We start from the raw sequence: 26,750 nt of genomic DNA, 5'->3' as shown, positions 1-26,750 counted from the left end.
TTAGCCATATAACATTTTTATTTTACTATATTGACATTTTCTGCACAAATATTTTAGAGTAAAAATAGAAAATAATTGTTTCATGTAAAATTACCAAAAAAATGCAAAACAAAAGAAATACATAATTTTAGCAGAGTATAAGTGTCTTTATTTAAAGAGTAAAAAGTATGCAAAAAACCTTCTGTTTTACAAAAAAATGAGAATATTCTTTCTGTGTTTTCCTTCTGGCAGCAACAGAACAACTCTCGACAATATATTCTACATCTTTTATTTCATTGAAGACATCAAGTTAGTCACAGGTTTCTCCCTCAACTACAGAAAATGTGACTGATTTTATAACTTTAAAAGATTTCTTCTTTACTAATTTGAACAAGGTGGAAAAGCAGATGATCCCACAATAAAAAACCCAAAGGACTGTATCATACCCACTGAAAAGCTTCAAAATAATAATCAGATATATTTACAAAGAAAGTGTGATATCAGAACTTCTCCCTAGAGGGCTTATCATGTAATAAGAACATTCGGGGGATAAAGTATTGATATTACATTTCAACTTTGCTATTAGTTTATCCTACTGCAGTCCAGCTCTATTTAGTAAAAATATTTTAAGCTCTTCTTTTTGTACTGTATTTTAAAAGGCCTTTTGGTGAACTCTGCTAAATATAACTAGTGACTTGTTTTGGATTTTTGTTTAGTAATGGAGCAGTGTTATATACATTGTTGCTGCCACTGAACTATCAGCTTCATCTTATTAGTAGTAAGCAAATCTACATCTATTTGCGCTAGTCACCGCAAACACTTGCCAACTGGTGGAATTAGACTATTTTAACAGTAAGAAATGGATTGACGATTGACCTCTTGTGACAGACACATACTTTGCTCAGGGTTTAAAAAAAATGTTTTAAAAAAAAGTCAACATGCTCAGCAGATGGAGTGCTTTAGGCACCCAAGAAAGAAAACAATATTAAGAGTTATTGAAAGAATCTGTCAAGAAAATGTTATAACTGTGGAGGTAATGAAAAAAGCAGACTAGAAATGCATGCAAGATTTCTAATGTATCAAAAGCTATCTGCAGATGAACATCCACCTATAAAACAAAACAAGTTTGTCCTCAATGCATTTTTAAAATAAACATAAAAAAAGAGTATTCTGTATTTCCTGCCCTCTGACTGCAAGTATGACCATTCCTTTTCAGATCAAGAGCAACAGCCCAGTACTCAATAAAAAGAAGTTTTATGTTTAGAAACTCTCTGTACAAGCACTTTTGATTTAAGGTTTAAGGGTAGCTTACTCCCACTGAATTAAAGGTTTTCCCTTAACCACTTTCATTTTAATTAACTGTGAAGCGTTCGGAAGGGGGGGGGGGGGGATCAATTAGAAAAAGTTGGAAAATATGCCTTGTACCATAAATATTTATACTGTTTAATAACATGAAGGGGCAAAAACAAAACAAAACCACGCTATTTTCAGACATCAAAAGGAAGTCCAATAGGCATCAATATAGAAGCTCAAACATTGCAGCCTACTTTTTACTGCACATTTGCATGAACTACTCTCTATACTAGTGTCTCAGGATTCAGAATACATTCCAACTATTTCTATTCATCATCCAGACTTCGAATTGCATCCAGCTCTGGAGCATGCATTTGGCTTATGAAGCTTCAAAAACATCATCTGAAGTTCAGAAAGAAATTAATTTTAAATAAAAGTTACACATCTTTGTATTTTTATATATGTCAGACTGTACAATAATTTGGAAATCAGACTTCAGTTCTCTTTAAAACTATTTCCAATTTGCATTTTGTTTCTAAACAGGAAGGGACTACTGACTGTGATTAACTTAGGTCTTCAGTTACTAAGGTTGACTACCATGCAGGTACGAGCACCTTGCAGAACAGAGCATTAAAGAAACCCCACCAAAGCAAACTACTCTTTGGGCAAGGGATATTTTTTCAAGTTTTCAAATCACCTGATGAGGGAGCAAGGGAGGGAGTCTTTTTTTTTTTTTTTTGTTAAATGTCTAGCATCAACAATGTCTTTCAAAACAGGTAAGTACTTGCCCTCATACACGCATATTATCTACATATTACAATGAATACTCATAATTGGCTTTTCACCTAAGCCAGATCTAAACCTGGATCTCCTTCTTCAGCACAGATCTTCAGTTCGGTCTAGTCTTAGTTTCCTTTGCTTATAAACACGGAAGTCATTTTAAGAACCTGATGCTTTGTAATGTTTAATACGTCTTTCAACTCTGCTTGATTAAATGAAAATAATGAACATGTTTTAACTTTGAAAGCATCAAATTCCATTTGGTAGTTCAGCAGAGAACAAAAGACTGGAAAGAACTGAACCCAGACAAACTGATCAGCCTGCTTACTCTATGTACTTCATTTTTGTTAAAAGCACTGCAAAAAATATTTCGTAGAGCTGTGGGCACAGAACACTGACCAGTTCAACTTTTCTCACCAATTTCAGATTGTATACCATAGAGGCCCTGACTCAAAGTTGCAGAAGCTGCAGTGATCCCTTAACTTACACTGAAATATATGCTGTTAAAAGATCCAAATTTATGGCAGTCCCGGTTCTTTGTAGAAAATCATGCACTGTATTGTACTGTGAAGAAACAGAAGAAGCTTCAAATTCTGATAAAACTAAGAGCAACTGCTCTGGTTATATAGGAAAGGCCTCAGGCTCCCACTTTTAGGTCCTAGTGCTCAATTATCTTTCTCTGTTTGCAGGGATGCTGTAGCTAGTGCTACTGCTGTAACTGGCTGAGCAATGCCGTGAAGCTGCATCTTGGCCAGTTTCTTTTGCTCACATTCTGTAACCAACCGATTCAACTCTGCTGCGCTGTATCCAATGAGAGTTTTCAAGTCGCAGACAAATTTGTAGACAAACCTCTTGCCTTGCACTTTGCAGATCATGTCTCCATCATAGTAATATCTGTAAAAAGAAAAAAAAAAATCAAGTTTTCAGCATCTCTAACTTCCGTACACAGTCATTTACTTAGCGACAGTTGGACACCAAAACATGAATCCTTTGCACATCAATATTCTCATGTAATTTCATATACCAAGATAACATTTAGTCTCTTTTTTTTCCCCCATAAGAAAAGGGAAGAAGGTTGAAAGTTTTCCCTGCACCTTGGTATGTTAAGTGAAAACAAACCACAATAATTATATTATGAACTGTAGAAAGCACCAAGGCCATATTTAAGCTGGAGAAAAGCAAAACAGCTTATGGGGACAAGAGAATAAAGTTTATATAGCGCTTTGCCTTAATAAGAAAATGTTATCTCCTCCCTCATTATTGTCCTTTGCCTTCTTTATTCATCTCTGCTTTTCTGAGACAAACTGTTTATGTTGGAAACAGCTTGAAAATTAGTATTGTGGTTTTTACGCTACTAAAAACAAGGAAGAGAATGACTTTTAAAAGACAGAACTATAGAAGCACACTTTTTAAATAGTTACTACTTGCTAAACAATGTCCTCTGCCTTTATTTACAACTAAAAATGATTTCTCAAACTATGAACACTTTTTACCTTATGTCACAGAAGAGTTATCGCACTGAGCAGAGATGCAGAAAAGATAACAAACCCTGTATGACCTCATTGCATTCAAGAGACATTACAGTATAAGTATTTAGGTAGTATCACTAAAATAAAGAAGCCAGCATTTACAGTTTTGATGTTCTTGTCTGACTGCAGGGATTAATTCAATGCACATCATATTTCTCATTAAGAAAACCTAAGTAGTTAGGAAATAACTTGGACTTGATGAGCTTAACAAACCTGTGATAAATTTAAAAAAAATTAAAAATCCCAGCACACAATTTAGTTTCCTCAAAACCATCACCCAGATGTTGTACAGGACAGCAGAGATTTCTTGACTGCCTTGACTCAATCCTCTGAGTGACGTGCTGGTACAGTAAAGATATTTCTCATTTACCAGTAGAATCAAGTCAAGTAAAAGACTAACTTTAGTCTCCAAGTTCTAGGGGAAAATAGGTAAATTACTAAGAAAGCAACTATTTTTTTTTTTTGACACTTCAAATTCAGCATTTATGAAAAGGACCAAAACCATGCAGGATTCCCACACCTCATGATAGAAACAATCCAATTAGAATTGAAGCTATATGATATACACACACACACACATATATTAGTATTATGTTGTATTAGTATAGTATTAGTATAACCATTTCTGGTTACAGCACTTGCCTATTCAAAACCACAAATATAGAGCTAAAATACCCATGCAAGTTTAGAAATCCTTAGTGTGGTGGTTTTACCGTGCTGGGCAGCTAAACCCCACAACCGCTCTCTCACTCCCCCTCCTTTAGATAAGGAGGGGGAGAAGTAAAGCAAAGAACAACTCACGGGTTGAGATAAGGATAATTTAATTAAAGGGAAATAATTATAATAATTAAATAAAGACTACCATGAACTAAACAATTTAACTAAGGGGAAATAAAAGGGAAAGGGGAAAAAGGGAGGAAAACAAACAAACAAAATAAATGAAAGCTATATGGAAGTGCAGAGGAAAGAAATTACTCTCTACTTCCCACAAATGAGCGATGATTGACCACGTCCTTGAAGCAAGGCCTCAACGCACGCAGCCGGTGTTCGAGAGGAGGACCGACGTCTTCTCAACGAGAGCCCACCCCTCCCCTCTTCTTCCTGTTTCCACCTTTTATTGCTGAGTGTGACACCACATGGTATGGAATATCCCTTTGATTGGTTTAGGTCAGCTGCCCTAGTGATGTTTCTCTCCTCACTTTTTTGCCCACCCCCTAGGTTAGAGAAAGGCCCAATGCTGTGCCACTGCTGCTCCGCAGTAGACACAACACTGGTGTGATAACACTGCTGTTCCAGCTACAAGTATAGAGTACGGCGCTGAATGGGCTGCTGCCGGGAAAGTTAACATTCCAGCCAGACCCAGTACACTTAGTTGTTGGAATCTTTTGAGTTGCAGGAGCACTTTGTTTCAGAGTAATATAGGAGATTAATTCTTTCTCTTCAAGTCTCACTTCCCTACTGGGTAATTAGGCAGATGCTGATTTTAGAACATTCACCAACTTGTATGTAACAAAAAAAGCTGCTATTCCTTTTTTTCAGGAAGATACTGCCTGATTTTCCTGCAGCTGGGCAGAAAATTTAGCACATTTAATAATATCAACATCATTTCTGGTACTAATCAAAACTGACATAATGATTTCAGTACATTAGTAAACAAAACATATTACCACTTTTGTTTTAATAAAAGTTTGGCTTGACAACACTGTTTATCTCAGTAGTAGTAAGAGGCATTAAATATCCCTTCAGACATTCAAGTGTTAGAAAACATGTCAATATTGACGCAGCTGCCAAAATGGCAAAACTTTGTGGAATGTCATTTTTGTAATTCTGACTGAAATATCAATGCAAAACTTCCCGAATAGTGATTTATGCAAATTAGTATGCAGACATCTGTTTAATATCCCAGCAATAAGAGCATTATCCCAGAGTTCTTCAGCTGCCTTTGAGATCTTCTGCATAGTTTGTTGACAAAACCCCAAAACCATTAGCATCGTTTATACGATCTGATGTTCCAGAAAGTTTTCACATATACCTTCAGTGCATAAATGAACAGATTCAGAAAAGCAAGCAGGAAATATGGGAATGGTATTGCAATGATACAGGCTGGGGACTGTCTGTCTGGGGAGTGGCTCTACCTATCGGGAAAAGGCCCTGAGCACCTGCATTAACTGCAAGCTGAGCACAGACCAGCAGCATGTCCTGGGGGTGGAGACAGCCCAAAGTGGCCTGGGCTGCACAAACAGAAGTGCAGCTGAGAGGTGAAGGGAAGTCACTACTCTTCAGTTGGCGCTCACGAGAGCGTATCTAGAATACCATGGTCAGTTTTGAGTTCCCCAGTACAAGAAAAACAGACAAACTGAAGCAAGTTCTGCCAAGGGCCCTTGTGACAGTTGGGGCTGGAGCACTTCCACTGCGAGAAGGTTGAAGGAACAGGGCTATTTAGCTCAGAGAGGGCTTCAAAGGGACCTACCAGTTAGACAGGTCCCAACACCTACGGAGAGGTCACTGAGAAGAAAAAGCCACAATCCTCATAATGGCACACAGCAGAAGGACAAGGAAAAAAAAACAAACAAACAAAAAATAATAATAATAAAAAAACAAAACAGCATAAACTGAAACAGTAGAAGTTGCAACTGGGTATGAGGACTTTTTCCCCCAGAAGACAGGCAAGTAGTGGGAGAGATTGCCCAGTGAGGTTGTGGAGGCTTGTGGAAGATTCAAGATCTGCCCAGAAATAGGCCCTGAGCAGCCTTGTGCCAGGCTGGACCACAAGCCTCCTGAGGCCCTTCCCAGTCATGGGATTCTGTGATCCTACGAAAAAAGTAATGCTCTAGTTTAAAATATAAATATTAAGATTGCAAGGACAGCCATACGAGTTCAGACTTAAGATCTATCTAGAACAGAATAATTACTCAAACGAACCAAAAGCAGATGCCTAAGGAAATGCATGAAAGTAGATATATAATAATGCTCTTCCTTGCTTTCAAAGACCTGGGGCTCAAGAACTTCCAGGAGTTCCACCTTTCTGTATTTAATACCCCTCAAAGTATTTTTTTCATTAATTTGTCCACTTGCCTCAAACTCATACAATGATTTAGACGTCCACAACAATGCGCATAAAGGAGTTAAAAGACAAAAAACAAAAAAAAAGGTTTAGGCTATGTATTTGCTGCCTGCCAATTTCTTTTCATGCCTCCTGTTCTTGTAAATGAGATAGGGAGCAGTCATTCTTTATAAAAACATGAATGGCATAGTCAGTAGCTTACAACCTCCCCCAGCATTAGCATCATTTCTTACAGAGGTATATTTAAAGAGAATTTGATGTTTTCTAAACAACCATAGATGAGTTTACTTCCTTCTAGAAGGATAGCATAGCCAAAAGTGGAAGTGATTAAAAGTAAATCTTGCATCTGACTTCAACCGACATATAACTTTACTCATATAAAGAGAGTTCTTAAAACTGCTTAAATATTTATTGCCTAATGCTGCAAATACCTTTCTTGAAAGCTGATCATATCTGAATAAGAAATAAGAAACTCAATCTTAACGATTTAAGAGAACTTGGATGAATTTTCTAATGCTTCCAGAGACCAAATTAACTGGGAAAAAGTATAAAATTCATCTATTTGCATTCTTCACTGTTCCCCAGCTACGCTGTCTACAGTGATTCAGTAATACAAATTCTTTTTTACCAATGTCAAACTACAGAAATCACAATGGAATGAAGACAGCATGAAACAAAACATTACAGAGGAATATCTGCTTTATATTACACAAGCAAGAGGAACATGAACAAGTAAACTGCAAAATATAAATCAGTAATTCAGAGTATTCACATATTTATGCATCTTTCCCCATTAATGAGCAGTTTGGCATGCTAGTGAAAGCATAAATGGTGAAGATGCATCTAAAAATATATTTCTGAGCTGCACAAATTGACTGTCATGTCAGAGTTCAATAATCTTGAAAAAATAAAGTTTTCAAACGTTCCAAAATTTATTGCACTAGCTGCTACAAAGAAAAGTATGACCTAATAGGAAGGAGTGTCTTCAAAGGATCTGTTTATCCCCTTACTGAAAAAAAAAAAAAACACACAAGACTTGCATTATGATACTTGGAGAAAAAAAAAAAAAGTAGCCAAGACGAAACAGAACATTTTAGACCTGATCAGTTTCTAAATTTCTTACCTCAAAGCCCGACTAAGCTTCTCATAGTTCATTGTGGGTTTGTTTTTGCGCTGACCCCATTTTTGTGCAACCAGTTCAGGTTGGTTCAATTTAAACTCTCCTTCATCACCAACCCAAGAAATACAGTCCCGAGCATCCTTGTCAGTGAGAAGTTCTAATAAAAACTGCCACAACTGGATCTGGCCATTATTTCCTGTTGATAGAGGAACAACAAGATCCATTTCAAGTAGTCCTTTTTATGTTCCCATCAAGGCTAAAAATTTTCAACCAACATATTAAAGCAAATAAGCACAAAATGTATGATGTAAGGAAAATTTCTTCTCCTCTACAATAAAAACACCACAATACTTTCTTGCAATACCGATATTAACCTATGCAAAAAGAAACTGAGTATTATGCAAAACAAGACTTCTCATATACTTGTTTCTATAACTTAGGGAAAAAAAATTATGAAAACAAAATGACAAATAGTCATTTAGGCACACATCCATCCCTGAAATAGAACAGATTTAGCACACTCTGTTTACTCCTCTTCAGGCATGAATACAAATAGATTTATTTTTTTTTTCAAATGATTGTTTATTCTCTAACTTTCTACGTGAAATATTAGCGCTAGGAAAACAAAAAATACCCACGAACCACAGCTTAAGTCTATATAACATCTTTCATGTACAATCATTGCATTTCTTTTTAACTCAAGTATATGCAGTTAAATTTCTGAATTCTCAATGAGATATGGATAGCAGACCTAATGCCTAAAAGAAGAAACCCAGAGTGTTTCCCACTGATATAAGATGATAAATTCTGGGCCTAAAAATCGTGAACAACAAAATAGACTTCCAAATAGACTTTCTCAAACAAGCAAAAAAAAAAAAAAAAGCTAAGAAAAGGAAGGGATTTAACAGAACAAAGGATTTAACAGATCTGCAGTAGTAGGGATAATCAAAGCACAAATGATAGCAAGAAACAAAGAATTAGATGAGTTGTTAACGATCAAAGGGTATATATGAATACCAGTAATTCTGCAAATAAACTGCAGATTTAGCTTACCATTTTCCAGAAGGTGTATTCACTTAACAGAACAGAAATCTGAGGCTTGCTAAATTCTGAGGCCATCCCAGAGGAGGGAGGTTGGGGCTGAACAGGGGTAGGCAAACAGATCAAGCAGTAGCTAGACTAGGTTTCTGCAACATACAGTTTATTTTCTCCCCCTTCTGCAAATGGAAGGTGGAAAAGTCAAATGCTGGAGTAAGTGATATGCAATGGTTTGAGAAGACAGACTGTTAACTACAGGAAGAGAAAAAATTGTGGGCATTTTATTTACTATGGCTAGCTCTATCTGCTCTGTGTCAGGAAGATTCAAAAGCTGTGGGACCATGCTAACAGCGCCTGTTAGAGCTAACGAACCTGCCAGGTTTGCATGTGCTTGAGATATGTTTTGAAGGTAACAGTCCCTTTTTTGTACTATATAGATTTTTCTGCAAACATTATAACCAGAGTGACAAAGATGCATCCTACAAAACTGTAACTCAAACTAATGAATGTTTAGCTCATTTGCATTTAAAAATAATGTAGACAATACCTGTTCTGTTCCCAGGGGAACTTCTATCTTCCCCAGAGATCCTTGGAGCTCTCTGTACTTTAGCTGCCTTTGCACTGCTGTTTATTACTTTAATGGTGGTCGGGGTTGCAGGCTGTACAGATGCTGGAATAATCTGCACAGCTGTAAAGCAGAAAACATCGCAGAATATAAATTATAAATTGCTGATGAAGAAACGTCAGATGCATAGGCATGTATTATTTATTATCTACATTATAATATTAGGAGGTAGATTTTTTTCCATTGTTAAAAATATACATGCTGTATAAATCACAATGCCAAGAATTTAAAGATTTTTTTTTACCGCTTACAGTAAAAACTCCAGTTTTAGAGTTGTAGTAAAGATGCTGTGTTGTAGATATAACACTAACTTTAGTCTACTATCATGTGTACTAGACATGTCTGTTAAAAACATCTCAAGCCTTCAATTTCAATTTTATGCTGTTCCTTTACCTTAATGCAATCTTCTTTACAGTCACTGTGCAATCCTTCATATTTGCTATTCAAACAATGAAATAACCTGCTATTGCTATGGTGTAAGATGATTCAAATGCCCTACCCTAGGTGGATTTTAACTAGACTCAAACCCAGGACAGAATACACAGTCCATCTATTTAACATGTAAGCTGCTTAAGTCTTCTGGAAACTGATCAATTTTAATAATTGATGACACTATTACAGCTAGAAGAAAATTTCAAATATTCTTTCCTTGTATTGCTTTCCAAACAAGTCTTCTCTTTCATACACTTTCAATTCTTTTTGGAAACATTTTATTTTGAAATCAAAATTGATAAATTTTAATTTATCCATTCAGTAATTCAATATATATATCCTCAAATATCAAAACCTCTGAAGTCCTCAAGTATGTATGCCTAGACCAGAAAAACCTACTGTCCAAAATGGGTTAGAACGTTCCATAGTTCAGGTCATACAACATCTTTCAGCCAGTAACAAAATACTGAGAAACCAAGAATTTTGCTTTGAAGTTTGAAGAGCGGAGAAGGGGGGGAGGGGTGTATTTTAAAGAGAACTACTCTCTCTAGTGATTTTATGACTGTTGTACCATTATGGCGTGGAACCAAAGCATAGTGCCAAACTTGCAAATGGTTAATTGTATAAACTAACTGCTGGCAGAAATACTTACGCTGATCAATAGTAACAGTTGCTATTTCTCCAGAGTGTTCTTGACTAGCCAACACATCTGCAGATCAGAAAGAAGAACAATTAAGTTCTTATTCAACCCACAAACTTCAAGTTTACCTTCATCTTCACTTGCGTATCAAACACTTTCATATTTCACAGATGGAAGAAAAGCCAACACTTTGTATTAGTTTGCAAGAGACGCGCACAGCTCATGGTCTTATAGGTATGTATAAACATTTAATGTCTGTCATTCAATTTTTAGAAATAAGTATGTCCATGATGAATTTCAAAATATCTTTTTCATTCTTCATCCCCTAAAGCCATTAGATATTTAATGTAAATTGAGATTGAAATAGTTTATTCTGCCAAGTTATATTTAAGCATGGTAAATCTAAAAGCATATTAATGCACATACAAATACATCACTTATCAGTCAGGCTGTGTACAGTCTAAGGATTTCATTGCCTATGCTTAATACTCTTCAATTCTATGTGAGACAGAGATGTACATTAAATAACTCACAATCAATATTTAATTATAAAGCTGTCCAATTCAGGAGAAGCATAAACTAAGAAAAAAAGGACTTAGAAAAAAAAGGACTCATCAGTCACTACTTCCTCCCTCCTAGTTATGAAGTTTGATGAAAAATGGGGAAATTGTTTAGTATGCAGACATGCTTTGTAACAGCCGACATTCTCAGTAATACCTCCTGTTATCTTGTGTTGATGCCCTTATTTATACTGCTATTATGAAGTGGAGAAAAAAGAGCTGCTCACAGCTGATTTAATTTTAAGCAAAAATAAAAGAGAAGATGCGAAAGGAATTAAGTAAAGTTGGTTACAGAAAGACATCCCATACACTTCCGAAGAAGTTCCAAATGACTCCAGAGAATTTCTCCACGTGGGACTCGCTGGAAGAAGTCTTCTTGAGTGAGGCTGCAGAGCTCACGCCCAGGAATGCTGAGTGCATTAAGGTCAATGTCTGACATGCTGAACTCCTTCATCACCCACACCACCCAGTGGAGCACCTGGTCTGTTGACCACTGCACAGGGTCTAGGGTAGGGGGAGAAAAAAAAAAAAAAAAAAAAAGAGAGAGAAAGAGAGGGAAATGAAACTGAAATACATCTCACTGCATACCACACCGTTCCTCAGCAGGGAGGGTACAGAAGCAGGCGTTACTGTAATTTACAAGAATTAAATACACATGGCTATTGATCCACAGGGTTCAAACGAGTAACCTAGAGCTTGTTTTTTCCATGTGACCATCTCTGCAGACCTTTTTCAACCCTTATGTTGGTGTTTCTTGTTATCTTCCTTTTTTTTTTTTTTTTTTTTTTTTTTAAAGAGTATGCTTCTACACCAGTCAGTGCTTATATTCAGTCGAAGTACTGCAATAGTATGTTTTCAATTACTTCCATAAAGATAAATATGTAACATTAAGGAGAGACATGGTTATCATGACCTAATCTGACTGGTCAGAAAGTTGACTACCCTTAAAAACCTGATGGAGTGATGTGGCTTGGTGGCGAGATGGAAGGGATGAAAAAAGGGATTTTCTTAAGCAAAAGCTACATCAGAACTGCACAACATTCCTCAAAACACAAAATGACATGTTTTATTTTTTCCATGGGTCTTCAGTTTCAAGAGTAGGAGTCTCTCAAATCAGGATGGTCCTTCTGCTAAACTCATTCAGCACTATTCCAGTTCCTATACTACTTAAAATCACAGTTGGACTGGGTTTTGCTAGGATGGGGTTAATTTTCTCCATAGCAGTCCATATGATGCTGTGTTTTAGATTTGTGACCAGAATCGTGTTGACAACACACCGACATTTTAGCTGAGCGGTGCTTACACAGCATCAAGGCCTTGTCTTTCCCACTTGGCCACCCCAGTGAGTAGATGGCGGTGAGCAAGAGCTTGGGAGGGGATGCAGCTGGGAGAGCAGACCCCGATGGGCCAATGAGATATTCCATACAACACAACATCGCTCTCAGCAGGAAAAAAAAAAAACAAACAACCACAAACAAACCCTAAGGTACAGTTTCTCCAAAGTAGCCCTTGCGTGGAGACTGGCTGGACATCACTGTGCTGGTGGTGACTGCTATTTTTATCACTTCCCCCCGCCCCCCTCTTTTGACTCTCCTCTCCTCCCACCCACCCCCTTCACTTATGAAACCGTTGTGTCATTCAGCATTAGTATGAACAAGCCAGAGAAAGGATGGGTAAACGTAAGCATCTTCAAAACTCTTAGCACTGTATGCAATACATGAAACTACATCAATGAGTAAGACGTGGAAAGGGAACGTAAAGCGGAAGTATTTACTTCCACTGTCACAAGTAAAGGGTAAATAAAAGACCAGAACAATTATGTATTTTTAAATTATGATACGCCAAACATTTTACCTTGACAAGATTTCATTTTAAGAAGCAAATAAAGCAAAGCTATAGACATTATGTCTATAAACAAATGTCTATAAACATTATTAAACACAATGGAAATTGTGACTCCAAGATAAAGGACAGTAACATTGCATCACTTGCAATTTTTTACGCTACCTAATACTATTAAACGTAACCCTTCGGGAAAAGCTACCAAAAAGCTACCAAAAGTGTCTTGTCTTACAAGACAAGGGAGTGAATTTTCACCAAGAAATCTAATCTGCTCTTTGATGGAATATAATTGCAACATGAATTATTACTTTCCCAAACTAGCTCCAGTGTTTACAAGCTTTCTGCTGCTCCATTTTCTGGCTTTATTTCTCATACAAATTAATACTTTAATTCTTGCTAGGAACCTCTGCTATGGTACCAAGCTTCTGGATTCCATTAGCAGAAATAACTTTAAGAGCTGTGAATCTGTAGTCTCTGGTAAAGCCCACCAAAACATAACACAACAGGAAAGCCACAAAAGTTTAAAGACCTGCTAAAAGCTAGTTTTCCATTTGCAGGAAAAAAAAAAAAAAAAAAAAAAAAACCAGAGAAACCTGTAAGGATGAAGATACTGAACCTTTCCTCATGATGATTATTATTTACTGCTTGTACTTGAATTTTACTACCAACATACCAATCTTTTGCAAAGATTCGAGAATTTCAGATGAGTAATTTCAGAACACTGCACAGAACCAAGCCTCACAACTCTTTCCATCTGTCCTCTCTTTCCATTTTTTAAGATACTTATTTATAAATTAAGATTAAGATTAAATTTAGATACTTATTATAAATGTTGAGAAAAGACTTTTTTTGGGACTCCATAAGAACCTTAATATTCTCAGAAATCCCTGACTATAACATAATAAAAATTTTTACGGTGCCTTATTTCAACCCAAGTCCCTGCAACATGAACTCAAACAGTACTTAACATTTTACTCATTCTATGATGACAGTTTAGCTCATTCCTGTGAAAGCAAACATTCCTATTCTTAATACAGAGATCTCTATCATAGTAAACTAGTAGGATTTCCCTGGAAAATTCTGCATGGAAGACAGTTGTGGATTTTAGAGTTTTTCTTAAAGCAACAGAACTTAATAAAGCTTACTAACAATTTTATTCAACATGGTTTTAAGTAACTTTCTTCCTATATTATACAGGAGAGCACGCTAAAGAATGTTCAAGTCTGCTCTGGTAATGCCTTACAACCTCACAAACATTCTGCATCCAACCCTTGACTATCAACAGACGAGCACGATAAAAGTTATTTTGGAACTAGTTGTTTATGAAAACAATAAAAAGGCATCAAAAAGCTATTGCTTTAGTTATGAAAAATATGTTTGAGACATTGGAGAGCTACATGTCCTGCCTGCGAAGTCCCGTGACTTCACTGGAATTTTTAAGCACTTTCAAGTACCTTCCAAAGTACCTTTCCAAACATACTCTAGTTCTGCAAGTCTGATCACAGAGTATATTTCAACTTCAGACGTGTGAAGAGCTTTATCACTAACATACACATTTTTAAGGAAAAGGAAGAAAACTGCTTTCTGAAAGCTGCAACAACAAGAAGGTTCTGGAGCAAAAAGCATGATTTTAATCAAAGTACTTGAAGCTTTGATGATGGTTCTCTTTAGCTTTCTCCTATGCAGAGATATTTGTATTGCACTTATCCATACAATTACAAGTCTCCTCAGAGGTACCAGAACTCTTTAATTATATAACCAAAGTTAATTATCATGTATGAAAAATATGTGCAACCCCTCCGCACCAACTATAAAGTCCCCCAAATATAAAACCACCAACAACCCGAAGAACCAGCCAACATTTGCCCACTTCACAAACAGGTATTATTACCATAGGGTATTCCGAGGCGCTCCTGCTCTTTTCTGTAGCCTTCCAGAGCTGCAGCCCATCGTGTCACCTGTTCAGAGGTCTCATCTGAAATGGTTGTGATGTGTTTGGTTCCATCTAAGGTTATCACTTGAGCTTCCTCAACAAGGTGAGCTTCAGCTTCTGCATGATGAGCATCTGGATCAATCACTACCTCCACAGTTTCCACAGGCTTCACAATTTCAAGGATATTTAACTTGGGCTCTATCCCTAGGTGTAGATAGAACAAACAAAACGATAACAATGCAAACATAACAAAAAAATGTTTAAAAGTTTTGCAAAATTAGTAAGTGTTAGAATACTTAGGAAAGAAGCATGATTGAAAAGAATGATCACCATATTTCTGCAAGTCTCCTAAATGAGAACTATGTAGTCCATTATACAGAATATAAAGCGAATATAAAGCTGTCCCTCTTTTCTCCCCTGGTGTTACAGTTTATCTTTTTTTTTCATTATTCCGTATGGATGAGCACGTGGGCATATACATAAAAGTTTGTGTTCTTTAAGAAACATATGGGGCCAAAACCAACCAACCAAAACCCCCAAACAAACAAAAACCCCCAAGCATCTGCCTCCCTCCCCCCACCAACAGGTATTACTTTCAACCTTTACAGTACTTCCCCACCATCTACATAAGTGTTAACGTTTTCTCTCAAAGTGCCCTGCAGGAAGCAGTGCATTCAACAGCAAGTTAATTAAAAAAAAAATAATAATAATCTTCTGATTTTTAGTTTTACCAGGTATTCATTTTTGTTTTCTTTTAGTTCTGCCACTTAAGAAGTTTGACTGCAGAGTTTAAAGATGTCTGCACTCCACAACAAAGAATTCACTCAGTAATGCCATTAATGCTTTCCATCCCCATCAATGCTATTGCCATCCCCTCTGTAGTCTCCTGAGAATGCATTTTGTCCAACTTGTACCTTACCAAATTTCACAGAATCATTTAGGTTGGAAGAGACCTCCAAGATCACCTAGTCCAACCCCTGACCTAACACTAACCAGTCCTCCACTAAACCATATCCCTAAGCTCTACATCTAAACGTCTTTTAAAGACCTCCAGGGATGGTGACTCCACCACTTCCCTGGGCAGCCCGTTCCAATGCCTCACAACCCTTTCAGTAAAGAAGTTCTTCCTAATATCCAACCTAAACCTCCCCCGGCACAACTTTAGCCCACTTCCCCTCATTCTGTCACCAGGCATGTGGGAGAACAGACCAAGTAGAAGATCCTGCCCATCGTAATATGTTAAACTAATTTCTTTTCATTTTTCTGATGCATCATTTCCAATATAATGATAAAAAACAAATGCACTTTAGCAGATTTACATCAAACATGACTGCACATTCCTTCACCACTTCTAGGGGTGCATGGATCTGTAAAATTCTATTTTATTGTTTTATTTTGACCTTAAAGGCATTGACTATAGAGTTAGGCAGTTGACAAGGAGGAATCACAGAACATCACACTGTTACGATAACCTCAGTGTTTTTGTGCCATGAGGTACTGCTTTGTGTATCTCCTAACTGATAGTAAAGCTTAATGTGACACATGGATTCTGTATGTGACACAGCCTTAAGATCTAAAACCACAACCTACTCAGTTTGTAAAGAAGAATAAATAGAGTACTTACCCATAGTGTAAGTGAGAACAAACTAAATATTTTTGATAAGTATAGACTTTAACAACAATTTAACTTGAGACAAATGTTAGAAAGGGAAAACTACAAAGACCGTATGTACATCTTATTCACCTGCAAGCTTTAATGCAAACTTGTGAAGACATGCAATGTCAGTTATATTCCTCCCCCCCTTTTATTTCTTAAACCCTACTCCACTTGGGGTAAAATCATAGTTTTGCTGTTAAAATGAAGCATTTCATTCTACTCATGAACATTAAGTGCACTTCCTCTCCCAGTGCATGACTTTAGATTAAAAATCAACTGAGAAAATGACAATTAGAAAACGTGGTAATTTTTGGTACTCTGATTCAAGAAAAGGTTTATTTTTCTCCTTTACCAGAAATTTACTGTGGATGCAAGACAAATACTACCCTTTGTAGTACAGGAATGAGGTACTCCTCCTCTTGGTGATTTGATCATTGTCACATTCTGAAAAAAAAGACAACTGTGCTGCTGACAACCTTGCTGTCCTTTACCTGTTATTTGCCAAGATAGATTTTGTTCATAGTGCTGCTAATTCAGCATCCTTTTGAAGCACTAAAATAGCTTAAGAAAAGTCTCCTTAAGTATGATAAACTTCTGGTATTGTTCCTCTATAAACCTAATTAAAACAGTGTAATAATCTCTGCTGAAAAGTACTGTTTCTCCTTTAAAGAAATTCATTTTAAGTGTATTTAAAACAGACCCACACGCTGAACAGTTTGCCCTGAAGTGACACTCAAGAAACTTGAAGCTCCTTATTATATTTACTAGTTATGTACTTTTAGCTATATAGAAATAACTTATTATTTCAAATCATTTTTTGCAGGCCTACTTCTGCTTTTGATTACCAGACTGCAAATATCAGAGCTACTGTTTTAATGTTTATGCAACAGATTCATACCAAAAAGTTCTAAGGCCCAGTGAAGCAAAGAAAATAAATTAACAGGTACAACACACAGCAATATGAAATTAAGGAAGTGAAAGAAGATGTACACAACTAGTAAGTGATGGATTTGATGAAGAAACAAACATGAACATAAAGCAAACAAGAACCTCACCTGGCACAGTAAGTGTTTAAAGTAGGCCATCTAAGCTTAATGTTCAGCACAGGCTTGTTTGAAAGTCAGACAGAAACAGATAAGGGAAACACTAAGGGTTACGGTTCTATTTTTGATCTTCAAAAGAGAAGAAAAAAAGCTTCTAGAGAGGAACAGTTCACTACTGCTCCACAAAATAACTCCCTGTCTGTCAAACTACACGTCGAAAGAACTGTGAATCTACTGCTTTATCCACAAATCATACATGGAGATAGTGATATATCTCTGTAGAGGAATCAGCTTAGAAGTGTTGTGAAGTAGCAGAATGCCAGATAACCTAATGCAACATGAAATCCAAATGAATGTCCAGTCTCTATGTCTTGTCTTCCATGGACAGCATGCAAATTGTGGGACATAATGGTATAGAATATCACATCCCAGAAGTATACACTGGTCCAAAAAATACAAGAATTCAAGGAGTTTAGCTATCAAAACACGTTTAAATGTTGCCTACACCACAAGTCCTGTCACCGCAAACTAGGATAGGACTGATCTGCAGGTAACCTGATTTTGTTCTCTAAACGCCTGGTATTAACTACAGCCAGAGAGAGGACATTAACCAGACTGCACCTTTAATCTAGATCAGTACAGTTCACACTACACTTATGAATCCTTCCTTTTCATACTAAAAACAATAAAAGCCTAGTTATTGCTAAAACAGTTTAGAAAACGTGGTCAAATGAGGAGTTACGCACTTAGAACAGGACTCAGTCTTCAGGTACTTAAATACAAAGGACCTCCCATCCTTATCACTGCTTAGTCCCGAATCTCTGTAAACACTGCACAGCTATGTACATACACTTGCTGGGAAATTCCCAGAGCAGCTGGACACTAACTTCTTAAGTCAAGCATTCAGAAAGTCTGAGGAGCAGCATCTGTTCAGAAAAATGTTAATCCTGCAGGTGTGCTTTCGACATACATAAAAGAATTGGGCTTAGCAAAAAGAACTGCTACAGATACTTTCATTCACAAACACTCCCTTGACCTGTTCATGTTTGTATGCGGTATGCGAACAATTTGAATGCCAGGTTAACTGAACTACCTGTTTGTATACCTCACAAACAAGAAACAAAGCAAAAAACACCGCCCAGATACAAAATACAGGTCTCTCTTCTCCAATTGCTTAATACAATGTCTGACAGATTGCTGTTCCCTGCTGCCATAGTAACTCCTTCAATGTTAGGAAGTGTCCCACACAGATCATCTCTGGGCAACCAGTGTGAAGAGTTACTCCCATTCTACCTTGCTGCCTCTACTCTGGTGATTAAGGAGGTAAAACAGGCAAGAAAGATTTCATCCTACACCATACCAAACACTGGAATTCACCACCTTTTTTTCCTTTTCTCCTTCTTTCCTCTCAAGAAAAAAAAAAAAAGGGGGGGGGGGAGCAAGGATAAGCAAAATAAAAGGTCAGAATCAATTTTAGCATATCTCAAGAGAAAACACCAATCAACCTTTACAGTTTAAGGTTGGTAAAATGTTAATCTGATATTATCTGCACTCTGACAAGCAGGAGAAATCCTTGATCTGGTATTACTTATGTCTACATAAAAAAGGCAAAAATAATCTCTATGGAGGTCTTCAAAATTAAAGATTCTTTCATATTCTTTGACATATGATGCAATGCAGTTACTTGTCTCTCCATAGACTTGCAAGAGGCTTACTTGACAGAAGTACAGAACAGGGCTGTGCTCAAAAATAGCTGTTTCCACAACTGTAGGAAAACCACATATATCTCCATTCTTTAAGCTAGGAGAAAGTAGTTAAAACAAGGTGGAATGAAAGAATGGCCTTTTTAGTAAAAGGATGTAACAGGAGAAGTAAAACAAACAAACAAACAAAAACACACACACACACACACACACACAAACACCTTACGCATTATGCAGTAGTGGCAATGCCAATCTATTAAGTGCACTGCAGCCTTTTTGCATTTATGCTAATATTTCACCTGCCATAACTTATTATAAGGTATCTTTGTATGAAATACTGCAAAAGAGCTACAACAGACTAGATTCCAGTTGGTGTTTATTTCTTTGAATTTACAGATGTCTACCCAAAATCTGATAGAACACGTGAACTGCTGTAACAGCTTGTCTCTTCTGGAGTCCACTCCAGAGCAAGGATTAACATCAGTGAATATCGCTAGCTTAATTCTATAAATGACACAAGCTGGGGGAAAATAAATAAATAGCCAAAAAACTCTTTCAGTGAGACCTCATTTGTGGAATAGAAGACAAATAGAGGAATTGCACAATAATTAGTTTTTCCCCCCTCTGGCTCAAAGGGACACTGCAGTCAGAGTAACAAGTTCATCTCTTCTACATTACTTATATCCATGCCATTTGTTTTGTCATTTTCTGCTATACTTAACCACATTCAACAGGCAGATTTCTTAAAAGTTGCTCACATAACAGGTATCATGACCTGAAAAACAACATTGAGGACTGTTCTGATGTTAGACAAAAGAACTTAATACTAAGATGTTGCTTTTAATGAGGGGAAAAAAAAAAAAGCTCCTTTAGCTATATGGTCATGCACCTTGAGTTTATGTTAAAATAAAAAAAAAAAAAAAGAAAGCACAGGAAGAAAATAGAAGCTAGTAGTGAAGATATGTATCACCTGCATCCTTCTGAAATTGGAAGGCTAAGCACTGCATACTACAAGCTACTGGACTTGAATTAAGAGCAGTTATTCTAATACAATAACTCAAGAATATTTCTATTTATTTCTAAAACAAAGAAACAAGAAAGCTACTTGAATCACTATTACCTATGGGGAACTGAGGATTCAATCTAGCACTTGACACCTGACGCAGCATTAAATGCAAATCCTCAGTCCTGCTCAATACTGTTTAAATACAGTTAAAACAGACAGGCTTTCTTCTGTCTCATCTGTACTGAAGCAACAACAAAACAAAAGTGAACCCCAAATTTTGCTAATGTACTTTGCTGGCATTAATTCAAGAACAGATAATCAAAGATACCCTACTGCAATAGGAACTTGTTGCCACTGATGACTTGAAAATACAGCAACATCCATAGCTGTTTCCCAGAGCCCAATATGGACACTGTTCTCGGCAGGTGGTTGGACACTGTTCTGGCAGTACTTCGATCCAGGCACATCGAGGGGAAAAGGAGAACAGTACACAAAGAACTGTAAAGCTACTAATTGCTAGGGATTCAACAATGGGCAATCTTGGTGCAAATGCTGCTACAAACAGCTAGAGACATGCATCAACTTATACCTACCAACATGGTAAATGCTCCTCTGTCTTAATGGTTTACCCCAAGCTCCCATCCAAGTAAGACAGCTGATAGTGGTCCTAGCCTTTCATACTCATTTTCAGTTAACTATAAACTCTCATAATCTAATAATTCACGAAACACACAAGCTTGTACTCTTCACAGAGATGACACCGTTGCCTATCTAGATGAAAATCCTTTGCTTGCTTAGACACTTTGTCTGATATGACTAACTAGTCACTTTTAATGAAAGACTTATATTTTAGGTAACTATGGCTTTTTGATCCACAAATTTTGCTTTGAAATTGATACAAATTTTCGTAAGACATTTTGCATGGCATCAGTTCATGACATCTATTTTAATTACTTCTACATATAACCACAGCACACAATGAAAAAGACATTCTGAAGCTATATTACCATCAGCTTACAACTAGAAAGAGTATAGGATTGGGTTTGCTCACAAGCACTCCTGCAGTATTAATTTGTCCGTAAAACAGACAAATGTAACTGCTTACCTTGCCTAGATATCACTTGCACACTGAGCTGTACTGTTCCATCTGTTTTAACTCCTTGATCAAAAAGGCTTCGATCTGGGTCCAGCTTGAAAAAAAGCAAACAGACGCATTAGTCTTAATGTTGTAACAAACTCTTATTCAGTTATACCTTGGGCAGTTATACTGTCTAATATATGGTGATGCTTGTATATATGGTGATGCTTGTAGAAATAGGCGGGCAGGGAATTTCTTCAAATATTGGGCTATCTATGCGCCTGACTACCATAAAAATCTTCCTACTTCATTCAGATTCAAAGCTAGATTAGACTCTTGGACTTTCAGACAGCCACAAATGATGTGGGATACCTCAAGTCTTTGCTTATACAATTATTGTCATTGCCCTCATTCATCTTTCACTTAGTGATTTTTCCCTTTTAGGTAAGGGGGTTTCATCCCCCCCTTATAAAACATAATCCCCCTAAGCTTTTTGATGTTATTCATACTGAACTTGCACGTACATATTAAATGATAAGGAAGATTAGATGATAAGGAAGCTGACATAAAATTAATTTTGTACGTTGCAATATGGAGTTCAAGTGTGAATTCAATGAACAATGAAAGACAGGGAAAAAGTAAAATGCTTCTCTTGTAAGAGTTTAAATCTGCCATAACCTTTCAATTTACCTGGATATCTTGCAGGCAAATTTCATGTGCGTCCAAGGAACATTGCAACCTGGGTTCCAGCAACTTCTTAAGATTTCCAATTGGTTCATTGATATCAATAGCTTGACTCACAAATTCTGCTGTGGTGTAGGTTTGCTCAACGATGCTTAAGTACCAAAAGAAAACAATAAATCATTATCTGTATGTTAATAAAGCTTGCACAATACAGACAGTATAGGTAGAGCATAAATTGCCAAATTTGGTCACGTTGATTTTACAACTATAACTCTTCCCTTTTTCTTTTTTTATAAAAAAAAAAATAATCATGTCACAGTTCCAAAGCTATACTAAATTATTTTCAGAATGGTGTTTCCAAGACATGAAGTTATGATTAATATATTATATATTGTTATATACATGTACATTATATATATATATAACCTGCATGTAGGTAAAATAATTCTAGTACCTTGTGTAGACTGAATTTAAAAGATCCATGTTAAAAAACAAATACAGAAACTTAACAGGTAGGGAACAAAGAAGGAAGAAAGCATTCCCTCTCATAAAGAATAACCATCCCCATCTTTTAACTAGTCAGCATAAGGATAAGCTTAACACCTACAAGAGACGCCAGAAAGAAATATAGCAACATATAACCTTGAAGGAAACATTATCTAGGTATCATGGCTATCTTGCATTAAATTGATGACACTGTTGGCATAGGCATTCCAAAATATCAATTTACAGAGAGGAAATCAGAAAGTATATGGACACAGTAAGGCCATATGTAATAAAAATACACAAGGAGCTCAGAATAAGGAAAAAATAATGAATGTTTTTGAAACAGTTCTCCAAAAAAGGTTCTTACAGAGCAGGTCATCTACCAGCCTCAGTTATTTCTTCCAAATGCATTAACTGCATCTCTGTATTTTCAAATACAGTTGTGAAAATTAGGAGGGAAGCTCTTGGAAGAAAAAACTAGGCTGAGGTAACTACAGCAAAAGTGACTTTTGTATCTACAGTTTACAGGGCCCTGTTAACAATACAGTCACAATATACAGAATATAATTTCTGCTCCTTTAAAAAAGGGACACTGAATAACAATAAAGCAATGGACTGGAGAAACTGAAAATTTTTTACTACATGTAAACACACTCCTACAGACATGAAAGTAGTGGAAAGAAAGAGAACTACTAAGAACCTAGGAAGAGATAAATAAAATGTTTTGGGATTTAGGCAATTCAGATTATGATAGAATGTGGGATGAGAGGCTGGAGTGCAGCCCTGCAGAAAGGGATCTGGGGGTTCTGGTTGCTGGCACGCTGAATAGCAGTCAGCAGCGTGCCCTGGCAGCCAGGAGGGTCAACCGTAGTCTTGGGTGCATCAAGCACGGCATGGCATGGCTAGCCAGTTGAGGGAAGGAATTGTCCTGCTCTGCTCCGTGCAGTTTTGGGACCCACAGTACAAAAAGGACATAAAACCATCAGAGAGTGTCCAAAGGAGGGCTATGGAGATGGTGAAGGGTCTAGAAGGCAAGATGTGTGAGGAGCAGCTGAGGCCCCTTGGTTTGCTCAGCCCCGAGCAGAACAGGCTGAGGGGAGGCCTCATGGCGGCCTGCAGCTCCCTCATGAGGGGAGCGGAGGGGCAGGCGCTGAGCTCTGCTCTCTGGGGACAGCGACAGGACCCGAGGAACGGCATGGAGCTGGGACAGGGCAGGGTCAGGCTGGGGGTTAGGGAAGGGTTCTGCACCCAGAGGTGGTCAGGCACTGGGACAGGCTCCCTAGGGCAGTGGTCACAGCACCCAGCCTGCAAGAGTTCAAGAAGCATTTGCACAAGGCTCTCAGACACACGGTCTGATTTTTGGGTGGTCCTATGTGGAGCCAGGAGCTGGACTCCATGATTCTTTGTGAGTCTCTTCCAACTGAGAACACTGTACGATTCTATGGCAGCACTATACTGGTTTCCAATAGTGGCTACAGTTCCACTTCAAGAAACCACCACTTAATTGCATAAGAAAAGCTGAAGAGAGCACAAGCAAAATGACAAGCTTTGTATCCAGCAAGAAAGCTGAAAATCTATGGAAGTGATCAAGTGCAGGAATGTGGAGATGACAGTGATCCAGTTACTTCAGCCAGTTTCAAGTTACTTCTTTAGCCGAGCTAGAAACACTTGCACTTATTTCATAATCATGGCCATCTCTGAAGCATTACACGATACCTAATAATAAATCTGAGTAACTGAACTTAGCGCATGCAACCACAAACCTGAAATCAGTAAAACACACCAAATAAATAAATCATAGCCTAATGATCCCCCCAAAGTAAAGACAGTACCTACCTTTCTTCAGTGCATTCCTGTTTCTCAGTTCCATCAATTTCTATTTCTATCAACTCTTCTGCATCTCTCTTAGTCATGGCTAAAACGTCTTGAAAACAGAGCTATGAACAGAAAAGATTTTTTTCGTAAGTCACAGACAAACAAAACTAGACAATGTTTTGTATACTATTGAAAATTTTTGAACCAAATACCTAGGCAGCTTTTTAAATATAAGAATTCACTGGAAAACAAACAAACAAACAAACAAAAAACTAATACAGATTTCACAAAGTAGATGACAATACCTGTTTCTCATACGAGTGTTCCATGGGATGAATTCAGGACTCTGAACAGACATAAACACTGAGTACAAAGCTTTGTTTCCTTGGAAGCATCCCTACTTACTGAATGCTTCTGGAATAAGCCAAATAACTTTTTAAAGTTCTTTGAAAGTTAATGCATATTTTTATGCTACATACTATCTTCATAACAGAAGAGGCTAGCAAGGTTTCAATCCTGGAATCATTCTTTCTGATGGACTCATTTATCCCAAACCCGTTAATACAAGATTTTAAATTCTTCTCAAAACGAACAGTAAACAAGTCATGCAGTTTTACAGAGAAGGCTTAAAGGAATTCAAACTGCACATCTTATCGTGCCCTTCAAAAACTATTATGTAAAATTAGTTTTGTTACCAGAAGAAATCAAGTGTTGTATCTGATGTCAATCTGTAAGAAGCTATGAGGGCTAGGCAGGAAGTAAACAGCACCTCATTAACATCTCACCACCAAAAACAGAATCTGTTCCACTCTCACATCTAGCTCTGTGAAAACCCCTGAGCTGTAAGGGATGGGTTCACTGAACTTTCCATATCACCTAACTTTGTATATCATCCTCATACTAAACGGGAAAGAATGAAACACCGTTTCTGAAGAATGTAGACAAGCTTAACCAAATCTCTCTGAAGGAACTGATGCTACAGGTGAGCTGGTCAACTGTTAAGATTTTTGGAAATTAACGTTTGAGCAAAGTGCCTTACTGAAATCTCCCAGGGAAGCTAACTCGTACTACATAAAAAAAAAAACAAAAAAAAACAACAACAACAACAACACCCCTCATGTGTTAATCAAATTAGAAAAAAAAAAAAAAAAGTCCAAAACAACAGAAATAAGTTATTTTTTGTGAGGAAGGGAGTTTACTAGCTAGGCTGCAAGAAGGGTTGGGCTATAATTTCTGCTATTTGACATGTTCATGACTTATTTATTAGGAATCTGAAGAACTCTTGAAAGAACTCAAGGTCTTAAATGACCGATGAAAGAAAATATTCAATATTGGTAAACGCAAAGTCACGTGCATTGAGTAAATATTATAGGAACGCTGTAACTGGAAACGTATAGAATTAGGTAATACATTTTGGAGTCCCTGTGGACTGCACTCTCAATTGGCAGCTGGACTAGCGGCAGCTCACTCACGCTTCAAAGACAGTTTGCCTTTCTACGTTACGCAGTTGCAACTTGCAGGCTATGCAACAGCCTCACTTCTGGTTACTCTAGGGAGGTAGAAAAGGTGAGCACAGACAGCAGGTAGAGAAAGATGAAAAAAGACAGCTCCATTGAGCACAAATGCAAGAAAGGGAGATGGCAGGGTGGAAAGAGGAAGAATAACGTTACCAAAATACGTGAAGTCATAGAACAGTTTGGAGAAGAGTAGTGGGGAAAATTATTCACTCTCTTAGAGAGTGAATAATCGACTCCCGATAACATTACCAAGCAGCATGTTTAGAACAACGCAGACATCTCACAAGAAGCCCCACTGACGGCCCCTGCTCAGCTCCCCGAGCCCTGTCTGAGGACCCGCGCCGAGTTCTCGAGTTCAGCCCGGGGGAGCTGCAGCAGCCGGGCTGGCCGGGAGGCTCAGAGCCGCAGCAGCGCCGCTCACACGCCGGGCGGACACGCGAGGCGGGCGGCACCCGCAGCCCTCTGCCTTCTGCCGGCTGCCCCCACCCTGCCCGCTACCAGCCGGGGGGCGCCCGCAGCGCCCGCGGCAGGGCCGGGCACCTGCTCGCGGCGGCTCTGCCCCTGCGGCCCCGCGGCCCGGCCCGGTCCCGTCCCGTCCCGTCCCGGTTCCCTGGCTGCGCACACGGCCGCGGCGGCCGCCCCCGAGCCCCATCGCGCCCCCCCCCCGTGCTCTCCCCCCACCCCCCTCCCGGCGCCGTTTGAACCCGAAACGGAAATGAGGCCGGCGGCACCGCGGAGAAACGGAAACAAAACACGGGGCGGCCCCGCGGCTCGGGGCAGGCCGCCCTTACCCGCCGCCGCCGCTCCCCGGGCCCGGCCCGGCCCGGCCGCGCGTTGCCGCCGCCTCCTCCTCCTCCTCCTCCTCCTCCTCCTCCTGCCGCGGGCTCCCCCCCCCCGCCGGGTCCCGCCGCCCTGCGGAGGCCGCG

The 26,750-nt window shown here is 38.2% G+C and overlaps 1 protein-coding gene across 4 annotated transcripts; it reads right to left on the bottom strand.

The window, feature by feature from the left end:
* Nucleotides 1-26,747, bottom strand: GABPA (GA binding protein transcription factor subunit alpha). 4 transcript variants are annotated; one of them, XM_084530947.1, is made up of 10 exons: nt 26,620-26,747; nt 24,329-24,430; nt 22,013-22,157; nt 21,350-21,434; nt 14,794-15,039; nt 11,370-11,564; nt 10,513-10,569; nt 9,351-9,491; nt 7,769-7,961; nt 1-2,946 (listed from the first exon to the last, which is right to left on the bottom strand). In XM_084530947.1, exons 2-10 carry the CDS (start codon nt 24,403-24,405, stop codon nt 2,718-2,720), a joined length of 1,368 nt encoding a protein of 455 aa, XP_084387073.1. In that variant the 5' UTR covers nt 24,406-24,430; nt 26,620-26,747; the 3' UTR covers nt 1-2,717. The 4 variants fall into 4 exon arrangements, with proteins under 4 accessions (XP_084387073.1, XP_084387074.1, XP_084387075.1 ...); XM_084530948.1 differs by having other exon boundaries at nt 24,329-24,429; nt 26,616-26,668; XM_084530949.1 differs by lacking the exon at nt 26,620-26,747 and adding an exon at nt 26,074-26,358 and having other exon boundaries at nt 24,329-24,429.
* Nucleotides 26,748-26,750: the final 3 nt, after the last annotated feature.

This window comes from Aythya ferina (genome assembly GCF_964211825.1).
Source record: "Aythya ferina genome assembly, chromosome: 1".
Lineage (NCBI taxonomy): Eukaryota > Metazoa > Chordata > Aves > Anseriformes > Anatidae > Aythya > Aythya ferina.
The sequence above is the reverse complement of the archived record's forward strand: the minus strand, read 5'-3'. Positions and strand labels throughout refer to the sequence as shown.

Excerpts from the sequence above, each read along its gene's own strand:
- GABPA (XM_084530946.1), bottom strand. The coding sequence starts at position 24,636 with ATGGAACACTCGTATGAGAAACAG. Across the intron at positions 24,430-24,612 it reads AACACTCGTATGAGAAACAG|CTCTGTTTTCAAGACGTTTT; the intron begins GTATTGTCATCT and ends TTCTGTTCATAG. Across the intron at positions 11,565-14,793 it reads GCGCCTCGGAATACCCTATG|ACCCTGTGCAGTGGTCAACA; the intron begins GTAATAATACCT and ends CCCCTACCCTAG.